The sequence below is a fragment of the Primulina eburnea genome, chromosome 14, assembly GCF_022965805.1.
Source record: "Primulina eburnea isolate SZY01 chromosome 14, ASM2296580v1, whole genome shotgun sequence".
In the NCBI taxonomy this organism is placed as follows: Eukaryota; Viridiplantae; Streptophyta; class Magnoliopsida; order Lamiales; family Gesneriaceae; genus Primulina; species Primulina eburnea.
In genome coordinates, this window is record NC_133114.1 from 31158343 (window position 1) to 31172761 (window position 14419).

The 14419-nt window shown below is 37.5% G+C and overlaps 3 protein-coding genes across 3 annotated transcripts; all 3 read left to right on the plus strand.

The window, feature by feature from the left end:
- Positions 1-408: 408 nt before the first annotated feature.
- On the plus strand, positions 409-5771 carry LOC140811872 (uncharacterized). Its single transcript, XM_073169983.1, has 7 exons — positions 409-777; positions 1971-2746; positions 2855-2973; positions 3047-3134; positions 3242-3676; positions 3765-4206; positions 4336-5771. Exons 2-7 carry the CDS (start codon positions 1985-1987, stop codon positions 5571-5573), a joined length of 3084 nt encoding a protein of 1027 aa, XP_073026084.1. The 5' UTR covers positions 409-777; positions 1971-1984; the 3' UTR covers positions 5574-5771.
- Positions 5772-8408: 2637 nt separating this feature from the next.
- Positions 8409-11571, plus strand: LOC140812417 (oligopeptide transporter 1-like). Its single transcript, XM_073170675.1, has 7 exons — positions 8409-8610; positions 8848-9290; positions 9393-9490; positions 9591-10163; positions 10259-10520; positions 10624-10806; positions 10878-11571. The coding sequence occupies exons 1-7, from the start codon at positions 8529-8531 to the stop codon at positions 11496-11498; spliced, it is 2262 nt and encodes a 753-aa protein (XP_073026776.1). The 5' UTR covers positions 8409-8528; the 3' UTR covers positions 11499-11571.
- Positions 11572-12356: 785 nt separating this feature from the next.
- Positions 12357-13343, plus strand: LOC140813142 (transcription factor DIVARICATA-like). Its single transcript, XM_073171595.1, has 2 exons — positions 12357-12776; positions 13085-13343. Exons 1-2 carry the CDS (start codon positions 12448-12450, stop codon positions 13281-13283), a joined length of 528 nt encoding a protein of 175 aa, XP_073027696.1. The 5' UTR covers positions 12357-12447; the 3' UTR covers positions 13284-13343.
- Positions 13344-14419: the final 1076 nt, after the last annotated feature.

Sequence of the window (14419 nt, forward strand, 5' to 3'; positions counted from 1 at the left end):
GTATATATCCGTTAGTAGGTGAATAGTTCATTCGAAATCATTTTATATAATTCTTACATATATAGTAGAAAATCTATACTCAGATGTTGCATATTATACTGTATTATATCATAATTTTTCGAATCATGAATATAGATACGACTTAATTTCGTATATTATACTGTATCATATCATAATTGTTCGAATCGTGAATACGGATACGACTTAATTTTGAAAACTCGACGCATTTAAATTTCATAATCTATGATGAATTTGAAATTTGAAAACAAATTATTGAAAGATAATATAGTATAGATAATAAAAAAGCAATTGTAATTTGAATTTCAGAATATCAAGTAATTTGTTTACAATATATTTACAGTATATATAAGTATAGGGGAATATGTATTTAATATTTGGAGGAAGATGAGAAGCAAATCGCGGATCTGTCAACAAATGGGGACGCTTACAATACAAAAACCCTAGCAACTTTATCTTTTCCAAAACGTGCAAGACAGGCGAAGTCGCGTTTCTAATGGAGATCTTTCGCGCAGAACACCGATTTGAATAGCCGTTGGAATTGCACGCACTCGCTCTTTCTCTTCCCTCCTTTTTTTCTTTTGCTGTTCAAAACCCATTAATTATTCTTGTTTATTCTTCTAAAGATTTGGTTTTTCCTGGGTTACGATTAGTTCCATACGCGGTTGCGCGTACATTTTGTTTGTTTTTGTCTGAGTGATTCGAGTGTTCGAGTTTTGTGCTGTGGAGATACTGGAGCTTGTGGGTCTTCGTTACGAGGTAAGACTTCTTCTTATTTGTGATTTGGGGAATTTTTCAAATGGTATGATGTTTGGTGTATCTTTCACCGGGAAACTGATGCCGTTCGGATTGATTGTTCTCATATTGTGGTTGTGTTTTTTGTTAATTGTTCGTGTAAATATCAAAGCATTTAATAACTGGAGGTAAATCATATAATCACAAGGCATGAAGCTGGTTGTTATGACTTTTTCTTTTTTTACATTAAGTCCTCTTTGTATTTGAAAGTTGTGATGGACATGCCTTCTGGTTTATCTGTGCCTTCATTGTGATGACGAAGATAAAGAGGAAATTAACAATAACTGAAATTTTGGCTCTAACTTTTTTTACTATCTCCCAAAATTTTCCCGGGCAGATAATGAATGGATGATAGTTCTTTGAAAGTTTTACCGTTGTCTGATATTGGAAATCTCCGAAAAACGAAAAAAAAATGAGTAAACTACTAAGAGGAATGAAAGTGTAATTGTATCTTTGAAGTTGAAAATTGATGCGTGTTAAATGAAAGATACTTTTCTGGTTAGAGGATAATGGTAAAACTAACGTCATTGGCGAATAAGCACTAAATTTAACTTCGTGGTTGTCTATCTATTACTCCAGTTCTCGGGCTTAAACAAATTTTCATGGAGCTTGATTGATCCTATTAGTTCCTCTGTAGCTATTCACTAAATCATGACACAGTCACACTTTTTTGTTCTTCTTCCGAAAGAAATCTCCTTGCTATTATTTATTCTGCTAAAATCCCATTTCATCTGAACCCTGTTACTCGTAGAAGTAGGCGCGCAGGCGAAATATCATCAGTAACTTTTAAAAGTTTCCAACAGTCCCTCCTTCTCATCCTCACCCCTTATCTTTCTCGATACGAGGACCAGAATTTGATATTCTTGTCTTGCCTTGAGGATGGGTTAATGTGGTTTCGTATTTAGGTAAAGATGACAGATTAGGACTGACAATTGCAGAAATAAGAACTTCATTTTGTTTCATGAATCTACAGCATGTAAGTATCCAAGGGTCCAGATGACACATTTTCTGAGAAGTACGATTTTTTTTATTTACTTATTTGCATATATATATATATATTTATGTTTATTTTATACTTTGTTGCTTTAGTGATGTGGAAGCATGCCAAGCTCACCAGTAGTTAACTCTGTTATTGTTATCTGTAACTCTCCATTTAGGCGCTCGAGGAAATATGGATGCTGGACTTGGTCACACATTGCATCCTGGACCCATTGATGACTCTGTACTTACCTTACAAGATCATCACCGATCTACAGATATATGGAATGGTCAAGACTTTGAGCCTCTGACATGCAGGAGATGTGATGGACACTTTTGGCGCTTGGGTGGCTTGGACCCTCGTGTGCAGCAAATGATGCTGAAAGCAGGTTTTTATGGGGTTTACATGGCTGGTCGTATAAGGCTGGATCATGCTTTGATCACTGCATTGGTTGAGAGATGGCGACCAGAGACACATACTTTCCATTTACCAGTTGGTGAGACTACTGTAACACTGCAGGACATTTCTGTGTTATGGGGTCTCCCAGTAGATGGTGAACCTATTACAGGCGTTGACACCAATCGATCAATGGATGAGTGGCAGGAAGTTTGTAATCAGCTATTGGGATTTAGACCGCCTCCACAGGATTTTGATCGTGGCCGTCTTAAGATTCGATGCTTACAGGAGAGATTTAAAACACTGCCTGATGGTGCATCGGAGGATACTGTGAAGTTTTATGCTAGAGCATACATTTTGCAGTTGCTTGGAGGACAGTTGTTGTCAGACATGTCCAATAATAAGGTCAAGTTGATGTACTTGCCACTCCTTAGGGATTTTGAATCAGCTGGTAAGCTAAGCTGGGGTAGCGCTGTCCTTGCTTGTCTTTACCGTGCTTTGTGCCGGGCAACAAAACCTGAGACATCAGATATATGTGGTCCACTTGTACTTCTGCAGGTATGGCTAGCCTTGTGCAGATAGTTTCCTTGTTTACATTGGTGTTTAATATCTGAATAAACAAAACTGAACATAGAGAGATATTTGGTCTTCATGATTATTAATCAGATATGGGCATGGGAGAGAGTGCCTTTTGTCCGTCCTGGAAGAATAGCACCACGAGAGCATACATCACCTGATAGGGTTTCAGGAGAGTACCCTTCGCCTGCAGCCCCCTACGGTTCTAGGTATCAATGAAAATATTCCGACAAATCCGATTCTTAATATCTTGGTTTTATGGTAAATATTTGTTGCTTGCAGGTGGAATGTCGGTTTCAAGCTCGAGAGTGTTGGCACACATGTACTAGTCTTATATAGAGACCAGCTAGACAATATGAAGGATGACCAGGTTATTATTTTTCCGTATTTGCATTTTGTGTTTGCATTTACCTGCAAGATAACACACAGTTTATACTGAGTTTCATATCTAGTATTTGAGGGCGTTTCGTGTTTTAGTTTGTATGGGACCCATATCCTGTTGAGGTATTGGCCAGTCTCCCAGATTATTGCCTGTCTGGAAGAAGAATTTGGCAGACAGTGTCTCCTCTCATTTGTTTCGATGTGGTTGAATTCCACCATCCCGACCGTGTCTTGCGTCAATTTGGGCAGCAACAAACCATTCCTGCAGTTTGTGACACAATCCCAGACATCCATTTGACTGATCGTCGTGGGAGACAGAATTATGATTGGGCCCAACATCACAGGCAATTTGTTGATATGTGGACAGACCGCTGTGCTCGCATTGTATATGCACCTCCCATTGAGTCTCCAATAGATCAGAGTGATCCATACATGATATGGTACAGGCAGATTACTCGGTTGTTGATTGGTAATCCTGCTTCTCGACCAAATACAGGATACCAGGGGGTTGGAGGGGCAATGGAGGCAATGGTAAATTACTTTGATCTCATTGATTACCATGTTCCTATCACGTTGTTTTTATGATAGTGTTGATATTATAGTTTGTCAATGTGTCCAGGCACAGAGCTTGCAAAAAATATACCATCGTGCTAGTGATGCCATGCACAAAGGCCTTGAGGCCTTAGGGGAACACGTCCTTAAGGAAATCCAGGATATATGTGAATACTCTCTGAGGGTGGCTCATGAGGATCATCGTCTCACTGTTCGCCCGGATTTTTGTGCACCATCTCAAGCTGCAACTCAATTTATTCCGCCTAGAGGACAGAGAGGCAGACCAAAAAAAAGGGGTGGGTATGCTGGTGGATTATTGGCTGAGAGCCGTAAAAGATGTTTAAACGTGCCGGGAATGTTTTCTACCTCATTGGCTACGTCTCACTCTACTCTATCCTCAAATCTTGAACTCCCAGATACGCCTCAGACATGGGATTCATCCCTGAGTGCACCTGAATACCCGGATATAACGGATCAAAGTGCAATGAAATTGGATCCTGAAGCCACAGGTGAGGTTGCCTGTCCACCGTTCTCTAAATCTTCACATTGAATTTTCATACAACTGAAAATAATACATTCTTAGCGCCTCGTTGTTTGAAGCAATGTATGAATTTTCTCATCCTCCTTAAATTGTACAGAAACTACAAATCCAATATTTGAGGCCCTTGTCAAGATTCAAGGTATTTGTTCCGTTGCTTTGAGAATGAGTAATGAAAACCAGGCCACACTATCAACGCCGGATATGGTTCTGGTTGGCCCTAAAACGAAACGTTGCAAGCCGAGGAGGAGAGGTGGAATGAGCGGATCTTTCGGTAGTGGAAGTGCAGTGGCCAATTCATATTATCCATATACCTCTGGACCATCATCCCCAACACCGTCTGTTTCATTGGGACCTGATGGTTCCCCTTCACTCCCCCATGATATTTCTGGACAGGATGTTGAACCGTTGGTTACGCCGTTCTCAAGCTACTCCCCATTGCCAGAACTACAAGACAGCTTACAGTCTGAGATGATAGAGTTGGATACCATAACTGGAAGTAGAGAAGCTTCACCATCCTGTGTCCACCCATCTGTGCTAGATCTACCATGTGTACCATCAGTCAATGAAAAACAAGTTCTTTCAACGGGTACAGAAGCCAATTTTTTGGGGGATACTGGACCATTTATAACAGAATCTGCAGATACTGCAGCACAGAACACAGGAGAAGAAGAGAACAGAGGATCCCAATGCCTGTCAGCATCAATTGAAGGAGAACAGAGGATCCCAATGCCTGACCATACCTTATCAGAAGATGTGCAGACTCCAATAAAGCTATATCATATTGACCCTGCCAATTCGAACAAAATTCCTCCCGCTCCTTTGAATGATCCCAATGCCTGTCAGCATCCATTGCAGGAGACTAATTTGTCACCTGTCCATCCAGACCATGAGGAGGTGGAAACTGAGGTTAATAAACCTGATGACCAGTCCATCTCTGAGCCTCATGTATTGGTGCCCTCTCATCCTGAGATTCCAATACCATCAGGCTCTAGTACCCCTGCAGAGGAAGACACGAAGCACTCCATTCTGCAGGGTGATACAAATATTCCTCAATTGTCTTCACCAAAGCATCGAAATCCAACTTTGCATATGGTTTCTGATGAACTGGTAATTGGTGCTGGAGGTAAAAGGAAAGGGCATGCCACTGATGATTCAAGTCAAACACTTGAAACAGTTGTGAGTACACCTGACCCGAATGCTATAGACAAATCAGCCCTTGAACCTTCACTTGAGGGTGAGTCCCAAGTTACCCATACTGAGCCAGTCTCAGTTAAAGAGGATGGCCATAAGATGTACAAGAGACAAAGGCGTTCTGCGCCAAAGCACCGGCAGTAGACATTTCCTTTTGCAGCGTCTCTTTTTTCAATCCTATGTTAAATGTGGAGAGAGATTGCAATGAATTTATAATCTCATCCTCTACACTGATGTGCTACTTGATGAATGATCAAGTTTTATCTAAGTGCCTTGTATTCTGAGGAAACAATATTTTCTGTTGTGTTAACGAATCTTGCAATTCATTTTTTCAACCTTGCTCATTCTTTCTTACTTTCCTCTCTCTTTCTCACCATGAGCTTTGGGATTTGCTGAACAATTAGTATGATTTTTGATGGGCTGGCTAGATAACGAGTTTTTCTATCAATTCTTATGGTTCAAAGGAGTCTGGGACGGCTGACGGGCATATAATGTCATTATCCAATTTGATTTCCATTTACCATTACCGCTGATGCATGAAATGAGTCCATGTATACTCTCTTGTGATCTAACTTGACTACTGCAAATGCACATGTACTAATATAGCTCAGAAAAAGGCCACAAGCAATTTCTTTGAGGTATTTTTACAAAAGCCAAGAGACTTGATTCATCTTGTAAATATCACAATGAAATTCGTAATCAATTGAAGTGAGACTTGAATATAGTTAAATGAATTATTAGAAAAATAATTATAATGAAATTAAATTACAAGCTTAAAAATAATACTTGGGGAGGAAAGAGGAGTCATTTGAACAAGGATCAACTCCAACGAATTGGATTTTACGGAAAAATTTGCAAATTGAAAAAATCAACGTGGAATTAATATTAACTGTGTTGTGGAATAAATGAGAAATTATAATTACCTATGTCTTTCATTTGCTTGGTCATGATTATTAAAATTAATTTGATTATTTTAATTGAATGACAAAATAAATCTCAGAATTGAAGACATACAGTGAAATTTGATTCAATAAATTTAATATTAATTACTTTAAGTTAATACTTGTGTAGTACATGTATACACGTAGTACACAAGTATACTACTGTTAATCAATACTATTAAAGATTAATTAGAAATTTTATATAGCATCGAACTATCGATATGTGCTTTAATTTCATTTCATAATGTTGGAGGAATACATGTGCAGAGCAATCAAAATATGATGATTTGGTTGTTTATACGAGACCGGAGTTATATTTACCACTAGTTATAATTTTTGATAAAGAAAAATATTTAATCCTCTAATTGATATTAAAGATAAAGTCACATGTTTGTTTCTCATTGATGACAAGGATTGTAATTGTTGACTCGAAAATTTTCGTATAACAATAATTGTCTTTACGTGAAGAACGATCGAAATATGATGGTTGAACTATTGTGTGATTGAAGAAGATTGAAGAAACACTGTTAGTACTTATTATAACTTTTGACAAAAACTTGTGTGAGACTGTCTCATTAGTCGTATTTTGTGAGACGAATCTCTTATTTGGGTCATTCATTTAAAAATATTACTTTTTATACTAAGAGTATTACTTTTTATTGTAAATATCGATAGGGTTGATATTTCTCACAAATAAAAATTCGTGAGACCGTCTCAAGATCCTACTAATAACTTTTAATAAAATGATAAGATCTTGAACCTAAAATATTCATAATAATGTGCACATATCACGTACAATTCAAACAATATCCAAAAATATTAATCGTAATTGCCCAAAAAAAATTCACAGTAATGTGCACATATTACAACTAACATTGTTGATGATGATTAAATTTTATATAATAAAATATTTTATCACTCAAATCCAAATTCAATTCCCCAAAGAAATAGGTGAATTTGATTTACCAAGTTTTGCCATGTTTTCCTGTTTGAATTGCTATTGAAATGTTTTTGGATTTGCTTTAATAATTTATTTTAACTTGAATCGGACGTCAATTATTCTGTGGATTTATAATGATATGGCTATCTAATTTCTGTAAATTATAGGAGTGTAATAATTGACTCAATTAAAGTAAAAGTTATGGAAAAGGAATAAAAAAAATAATTGTTCAATTGATTTAAATCATTATTAGAATTAATGTGGGAGGGAAAAAAATAATAATGAAAATTTGACTCCCCATATATTTCCATCTGAAGCTAGAAAAATCACAATTATATCTCCCACCAACTCCAATTTAGATTTTAAAATGGTTGAAATGTTGATGAAAATGGTCATCAATTTTCACAGTCCTATAATTTGACAGATTTCCGTATGGTAACATTAATTCTTGTGGACCAAAGAAAAAAAAGGAAAGACAAATAATTTGATACGATGGACCTGGATTGCAAATGTTGTATGAAGTCCATGTACATACATATATTGCACAAAATAAGGAGAGGTCAGCCTATAAATAAGAAAACAACCTAAAAATCCCACGCAAAGAAATCAAAGATTCAGAGTAAAAAAAATCTTTAAAAATTTTAAATGCATTGAACAGAATATTCAGATTCCGTTCTTCCTTGGGTCAGCCATTGAATCTAGGGAGCCCATTGCCTTATTTAGAGAACAATTGACAGCCAATAATGAATGACCTGATTAGTGTATATTACACTTTATTCCAATACATCGTCTTGATCTTCACATTTTTATTAAAGTTGACATATATGTTGATGATTTAAATATTATCATTTGATGACATCACATGGGAGAAATAAGTGTAACATATAATAATTCACGAACAGAAACTTTGTGAGACGAATCTCTTATTTGAGTCATCCATGAAAAATTATTACTGTTAAGAGTATTACTTTTTATTTTAAATATCTGTAGGGTTGACCCGTTTCACAGATAAAGATTCGTGAGACCGTCTCACAAGAGACCTACTCTAATCTATAACTTAAGACAAATGCAAGGAGGTGGAGAATTAACACAACAAGGACTACTTATATATATTGTATCAAACACTATATAACAAGGCTAAGGAATCATTGGCATATTTGAGGGATTCACATATATTGGCTGTTCATTTATCTGATTTGTTTGAAAATCAAGCAAGAAATGGCCATCGTCGATGGTGGCGCGGTCCCTCAAGGCGACAACGAGTCACGCAGGAAGCATCACACGAATCTTGAAATAACTGGTACCGAAGCCATTTCATTGTCCATTATATGTTATTCTACTTGCATGTTATAAGCATATTTTGATGATGAAAACCGATAAAAAAAATATCATACTGGCAGACCAAAGTTTTATAAGTTGAATGGTGATGCCTGCTCACCCTATGATTACAAGAAGATGTGACATGAAATATAAGGTTTCATGCTAGTTTTTTCCTCTTTGAGGAACTAATCTAGAAATGTTGTACCAAATCATGCAGACGAAGATGAAGATTACTGTCCAATTGAGCAAGTGAAGATGACTGTACCGACAACAGATGATCCCACAATGCCCGTCCTGACGTTCAGGACATGGTTTCTTGGCCTAATCTCATGCGTAATGCTGGCCTTTGTCAACCAGTTCTTTGGCTATAGACAGAACAGTCTATACATTTCTCCCGTAGCTGCACAGATTGTCACTCTCCCACTTGGAAAGTTCATGGCAAGAGTGCTGCCTACCAAGACTTTTCATGTGCCGCTGACAAACTGGTCACTCTCTTTGAACCCAGGGCCTTTCAATCTTAAAGAGCACGTCCTGATAACTATATTCGCGAGTTGCGGAGCGTCTGGTGTTTATGCTGTTAGAATCATTACCATTGTTAAGGCCTTTTACCACCGTCAGCTCCATCCATTTGCCGCCTGGCTGTTGGTCCAAACTACGCAGGTAACTAACATTGCATGTGCTCTAGGCATGTAGCATAAAGGGGATCGTTTTATGTTGAACCGATGTTTGTGTCTTTGGTTTCCTTGTTTCGGATTGTATCAGATGCTTGGATATGGCTGGGCTGGATTGTTTAGGAAAATTTTGGTGGAGTCCCCTTTCATGTGGTGGCCCGAAAACATGATTTCTGTGTCTTTATTCAGGTGGTATATGTACACATACACATTTATCTCATTATTTTAATTCAACAGAGGAAAAACGATAACACAGAGGAATCTGACCTGTTCTTTGCCACTTTTTTAGAGCACTGCATGAAAAAGAAACAAGACCAAAAGGAGGGCTTTCAAGGCTACAATTCTTTATTGTAGTCTTTGTGGCAAGCTTTGCGTACTACTTAATCCCAGCCTATTTCTTCCCTTCAATTTCTGCCATCTCTGTTGCCTGTTTGATTTGGAAGGATTCCATACTCCCTCAACAAATTGGCTCCGGTTTGCATGGTCTGGGAATCGGTTCGTTCTCCTTGGACTGGTCTGCAGTTGTGGGCTTCATAAGCAATCCCATCTCGTCTCCTGGATTTGCCATTGTCAACAGCCTCGTCGGATTTTTCCTGGTTATGTATGTCATGACCCCATTGACCTATTGGCTTAATGTTTATGACGCCCAAAAATTCCCAATCTTTTCTTCTCACACCTTTGATCATACCGGTCAGCCTTATAACATCTCTCGTGTGCTCAATCCTAAGACTTTTGATCTCGTTATACCTGGCTATGAAGGTTACAGCAAACTGTATCTCAGTGTTTTCTTTGCCTTCACTTATGGCCTTGGTTTTGCAAGTTTAGCAGCTACCATCTCACATGTCGGACTCTTCCACGGAAAGTGAGAAAATATGCAGTTTCTATTTTGAAGTTCAATTCTGATTCTGTCACTTGCGCTTACATTAAGACAAATTTTCTCTTATGATATGCAATCAGAACAATTTGGTCGCTGTGGTCGAAGGCAAGGGACAATCTGCACGGGAAAATTGATGTGCACACAAGGTTAATGAAGAAGTACGACCAAGTACCGAACTGGTGGTTCTATGCCATTTTGGTTGCAGTATTTGGTCTTGGCCTGTATGCTTGTGAAGGTTTTGACAAGCAGCTCCAACTCCCATGGTGGGGGCTGATAATGGCCTGTGTAATGGCTTTCTTCTTCACTTTGCCAGTCGGAATTATACAAGCCACAACAAATCAGGTACATCAACATGTTCTGCCACTCTTGAATGAGTACTCTTCCCCACAAACTTAATAATATAAAGCAATTTATCTCATTCCATTAATGTGCTAATGTTGTGCAGCAAATCGGGCTAAACATTATAACTGAGATGGTTATCGGTTATGTCTACCCTGGAAGACCTCTGGCAAATATAGCATTCAAGACTTACGGCTACATTAGCATGGCACAAACACTTGGGTTCTTAACCGATTTCAAATTAGGCCATTACATGAAAATCCCTCCAAAATCCATGTTCATAATTCAGGTAACACAAACTCGGTAACAGAAAAAAACTCATCTATCACAAAAACTCTCAACTCCTTTTCCAAATGGCAGTTGACAGGAACCGTAGTTGCATCATGCGTGTGCTTTTCCACATCTTGGTGGCTCCTCGAGTCTGTCCAGCACATCTGCCAACCTTCTTTACTACCGGACGGTAGCCCGTGGACTTGCCCTGGTGACGACGTGTTCTACAACGCTTCGATCATATGGGGAGTGATTGGACCACTACGAATGTTCACCAGCCACGGAGTTTACGGAGCGATGAACTGGTGGTTCGTCGCCGGTGCACTAGCACCTGTGCCAGTTTACCTTTTGACACGAATGTACCCCGAAAAGAAGTGGATCAGGCTGATCAACGCGCCACTCATCTTGGGAGCTACAATGACTATGCCGCCTGCGAGATCGGTGAACTTCATCATGTGGGGTATTGCTGGAATATATTTCAACATATATATCTTCAGGGTGCACAAAAAATGGTGGGCGAGGCATGCCTACATTCTGGCTGCATCGCTGAATGCTGGGATCGCATTCATGGCCGTGCTGCTTTTCTTTTCGCTGCAATCATATGGAGTTAATGGTCCAAAATGGTGGGGTTTGGACGCCGATGATCATTGTCCGTTCGCTACCTGCCCCACGGCTCCTGGGGTCGTAGTCGAAGGCTGTCCGGTTCATTAACGAACTAGTTTCATGCATGCAGCATCATACGAATAGATATTCATCCGCATTGTACAGTTTTCTCTTTTTTAAAATTTTAAAATTTGTATCTTGAGTTTAACAAATACTTTAAAAATGTTTTAATTTTTTGAATTTTAAAAAATATATATGTTTAGAGAAGATTTTTGTAAAATATTTTTAAAAAAAATTATAAAAATCGTTCTCTGAATATATTTTTGGCAAAAACTTGTGTGAGACGGTCTCACGAGTCGTATTTGTGAGACGGATATCTTATTTGGGTCATCCATGAAAAAATATTATTTTTTATACTAAGAGTATTACTTTTTCTTGTGAATATGGGTAGGGTTGACCCGTCTCACATATTAGAATTCATGAGATGATCTCACATGATACTCACTTTATATTTTTTACGTAACAATTGAGATGAGTACATAATTTATCAAAATATTTAAAAAAATGTTATATAATTTCCAAAAGCCGATTTTCTAAAAACCAAAATTTATTATGTTATGCGTGCATTTGTCACTTGTAATAAATACTCATTTGATCGCATTAAGACTTTACATTGAAATTTTTATTTTGATATATCAATAAATATTAAATAACTTAAACTTCTTTTCTTTTCCCCCTCTGTTAATTTGGTTCCTCAATTTGTTTAACTAAAATTTTAATTTAACAGTTGATTAATTTATCAATTAATTCATGCAACTTTCAACGTTGTCAATAAAGAAAGTCAAAACATTTTCAAATTTTTTAAAAAAAATAAACTATTGGTTTTTGCGATTTTCAACAAAAAAATAATAATAACTGAAATGCAAATCGGAAAGATCCACCGAAATATCATGCAGCCAATCGAATCTCAGTAGTCGCATGTTATATATTCATGATCCCAAACTGGAGCGCCCAATCAGCTTTCAAATCTCACCAGTGATTTCTTGATTTGCTGATAATGGCTGATTTGAGCGGGAGTGATGCGAACTCAACGTGGACTTGGGAACAAAACAAGATGTTTGAGAATAGTTTGGTGGAATTTCCCGAGTATTTCCCGAACCGGTGGGAGAAAATCGCGGCGAATGTTGGAACAAAAACAGCTGCGGAAGTTCAACGACACTACGCCGTATTGTTGGAAGACGTAGCGTCAATCGAGGCTGGGTTGGTTGATCCGCCGAGATACGAAGAGTTCCGATCATCAGAACCACCAAATATCCCTAAACCGGAGAAGAATCAAGCGATGGTGCAGAGAAGAGCTGCCAAACCGTGGACAGAAGATGAACACAGGTTTTAAGATCCACACATAAGCCCTACTAAAACCACAATGTATAGTTGGTGGAGGAGGCGAGCACGTGGCTAAATGACCACGAGTTTGATTTTAATGCCAACACATTATCGTTTGATCCGTTTGCCTAGTGCGATTTACATGAACGCCTAGCTGCAGCGCTTCCTCGTAGAAAAAAAAAAGAATCAAGAACACATAAATTACTTATTCATCTATGCATGTATCTTCAGTAACACAGATGTACATGATCTTGGAAATTCATGAAACTTGATTTCTTTGATTTAAATGGTTTCTTGTTCTTACTTGGCAGGTTATTTCTGCTTGGTTTGGAGAAATACGGAAAGGGTGATTGGAAGAGCATAGCACGGCACATAGTGGTAACAAGAACCCCTACCCAAGTAGCAAGTCATGCACAGAAACACTTTGAACGTCAAGAGAAGGACAATCAACGAAAGAAAAGAAAAAGCATTTTTGATTACTCCATTGATGAAAGCAGCGCCATGTATTGATTTATTCTTCATTATATTCTGTTGAAGAAATAGGTCTTCATTAGGGATGGGTTATATGTTCTTTATATATGGCTAGCTTTAAATTTAACTTTGGGCACACTTTTTTTTTTTGCCATCGTTATCATTGAGCTGTGCTGTATATTTTTATGAAATAAAGGTTTAATATTCTCTATGGATATCATCTCTAGGTTTAAGTTCTCTAAACCAGTAGGCGCTGGGATTTCTCTTTGATGCTATTAAAAAAATCGAGTCCGCCTAATTTAATATATATATACAATTTATACATATTTAAAATTTTTTAAAGGGTTGTTCGACGTACTTTTCAATCAATTTGTATCTTATAAATAAGAAGAATATATAATTAATTTTTGAATCCTATATAAATGAAAGAAAAACAAAAACCGTCTAGGCGCCAGGTTGCTCTAAACCAGTTTTGTAATTAAGGACGACGAAGGAGGAGACAATATCTATTTTTTAACTTTCATTATCGTAAAACTTGAGTCAAATGGGGTTGATACAATGATCTCATCATTCGCTACAAACGGTGTCAAGTATGTCATATTAAGCATGATAGACTCAAAAGGTGAGAGCAAAAAAATATAATGTAGGAGAGACTTATTGAATTAAGGAGGATTGCTCTTTGCGGTGATAAAAATGGGGTGGTCGTTTTAACTTTTTACCAGTAATGTACCCATGTGATCAAGTTAGATTATTGCCAAATATATGTTTATGCTAACTAAAAAACTAGTCATCTAACTCTGTAGTTGGCCATAAAAAGCTTGCTGCTCAACAGTTATCATTCTTTCTCACGATATAGGCAGGATTTTGGTCTGTTACAGTTTAATTTACCGTATATAACATTTAAATTGCAAGCTCAGTTTTAACTATTTCATGAATGAAACTTCAAGAAAAAATGGAAACTCAGATACAAAACGAAATTGAAGATTTGTCATTTGCACCTCCAACCATGAATTCCATGGAGAACTCGCAGTTCACGACTCAAACTTGTCTGAAAAATAAGAGTTCAGAAATCGACATAGATGAAGAAATGTCGAGCACAAGACTAGACAGGACCCTCCCGATTTTTCTCAAGGCAATTCTTAATCTCTTAAGTTCTTGTTTTTTTTTTCTTATTT

Bases quoted from the DNA above. Each gene is read 5' to 3' on its own strand.
- LOC140811872 (XM_073169983.1), top strand. From the start codon at position 1,985: ATGGATGCTGGACTTGGTCACACATTGCATCCTGGACCCATTGATGAC. The intron at 3,135-3,241 runs GTTATTATTTTT...TTCGTGTTTTAG, and splicing joins ACAATATGAAGGATGACCAG to TTTGTATGGGACCCATATCC. The intron at 3,677-3,764 runs GTAAATTACTTT...CAATGTGTCCAG, and splicing joins GAGGGGCAATGGAGGCAATG to GCACAGAGCTTGCAAAAAAT.
- LOC140812417 (XM_073170675.1), top strand. From the start codon at position 8,529: ATGGCCATCGTCGATGGTGGCGCGGTCCCTCAAGGCGACAACGAGTCA. The intron at 9,491-9,590 runs GTGGTATATGTA...CCACTTTTTTAG, and splicing joins ATTTCTGTGTCTTTATTCAG to AGCACTGCATGAAAAAGAAA. The intron at 10,164-10,258 runs GTGAGAAAATAT...ATATGCAATCAG, and splicing joins GTCGGACTCTTCCACGGAAA to AACAATTTGGTCGCTGTGGT.
- LOC140813142 (XM_073171595.1), top strand. From the start codon at position 12,448: ATGGCTGATTTGAGCGGGAGTGATGCGAACTCAACGTGGACTTGGGAA. The intron at 12,777-13,084 runs GTTTTAAGATCC...CTTACTTGGCAG, and splicing joins TGGACAGAAGATGAACACAG to GTTATTTCTGCTTGGTTTGG.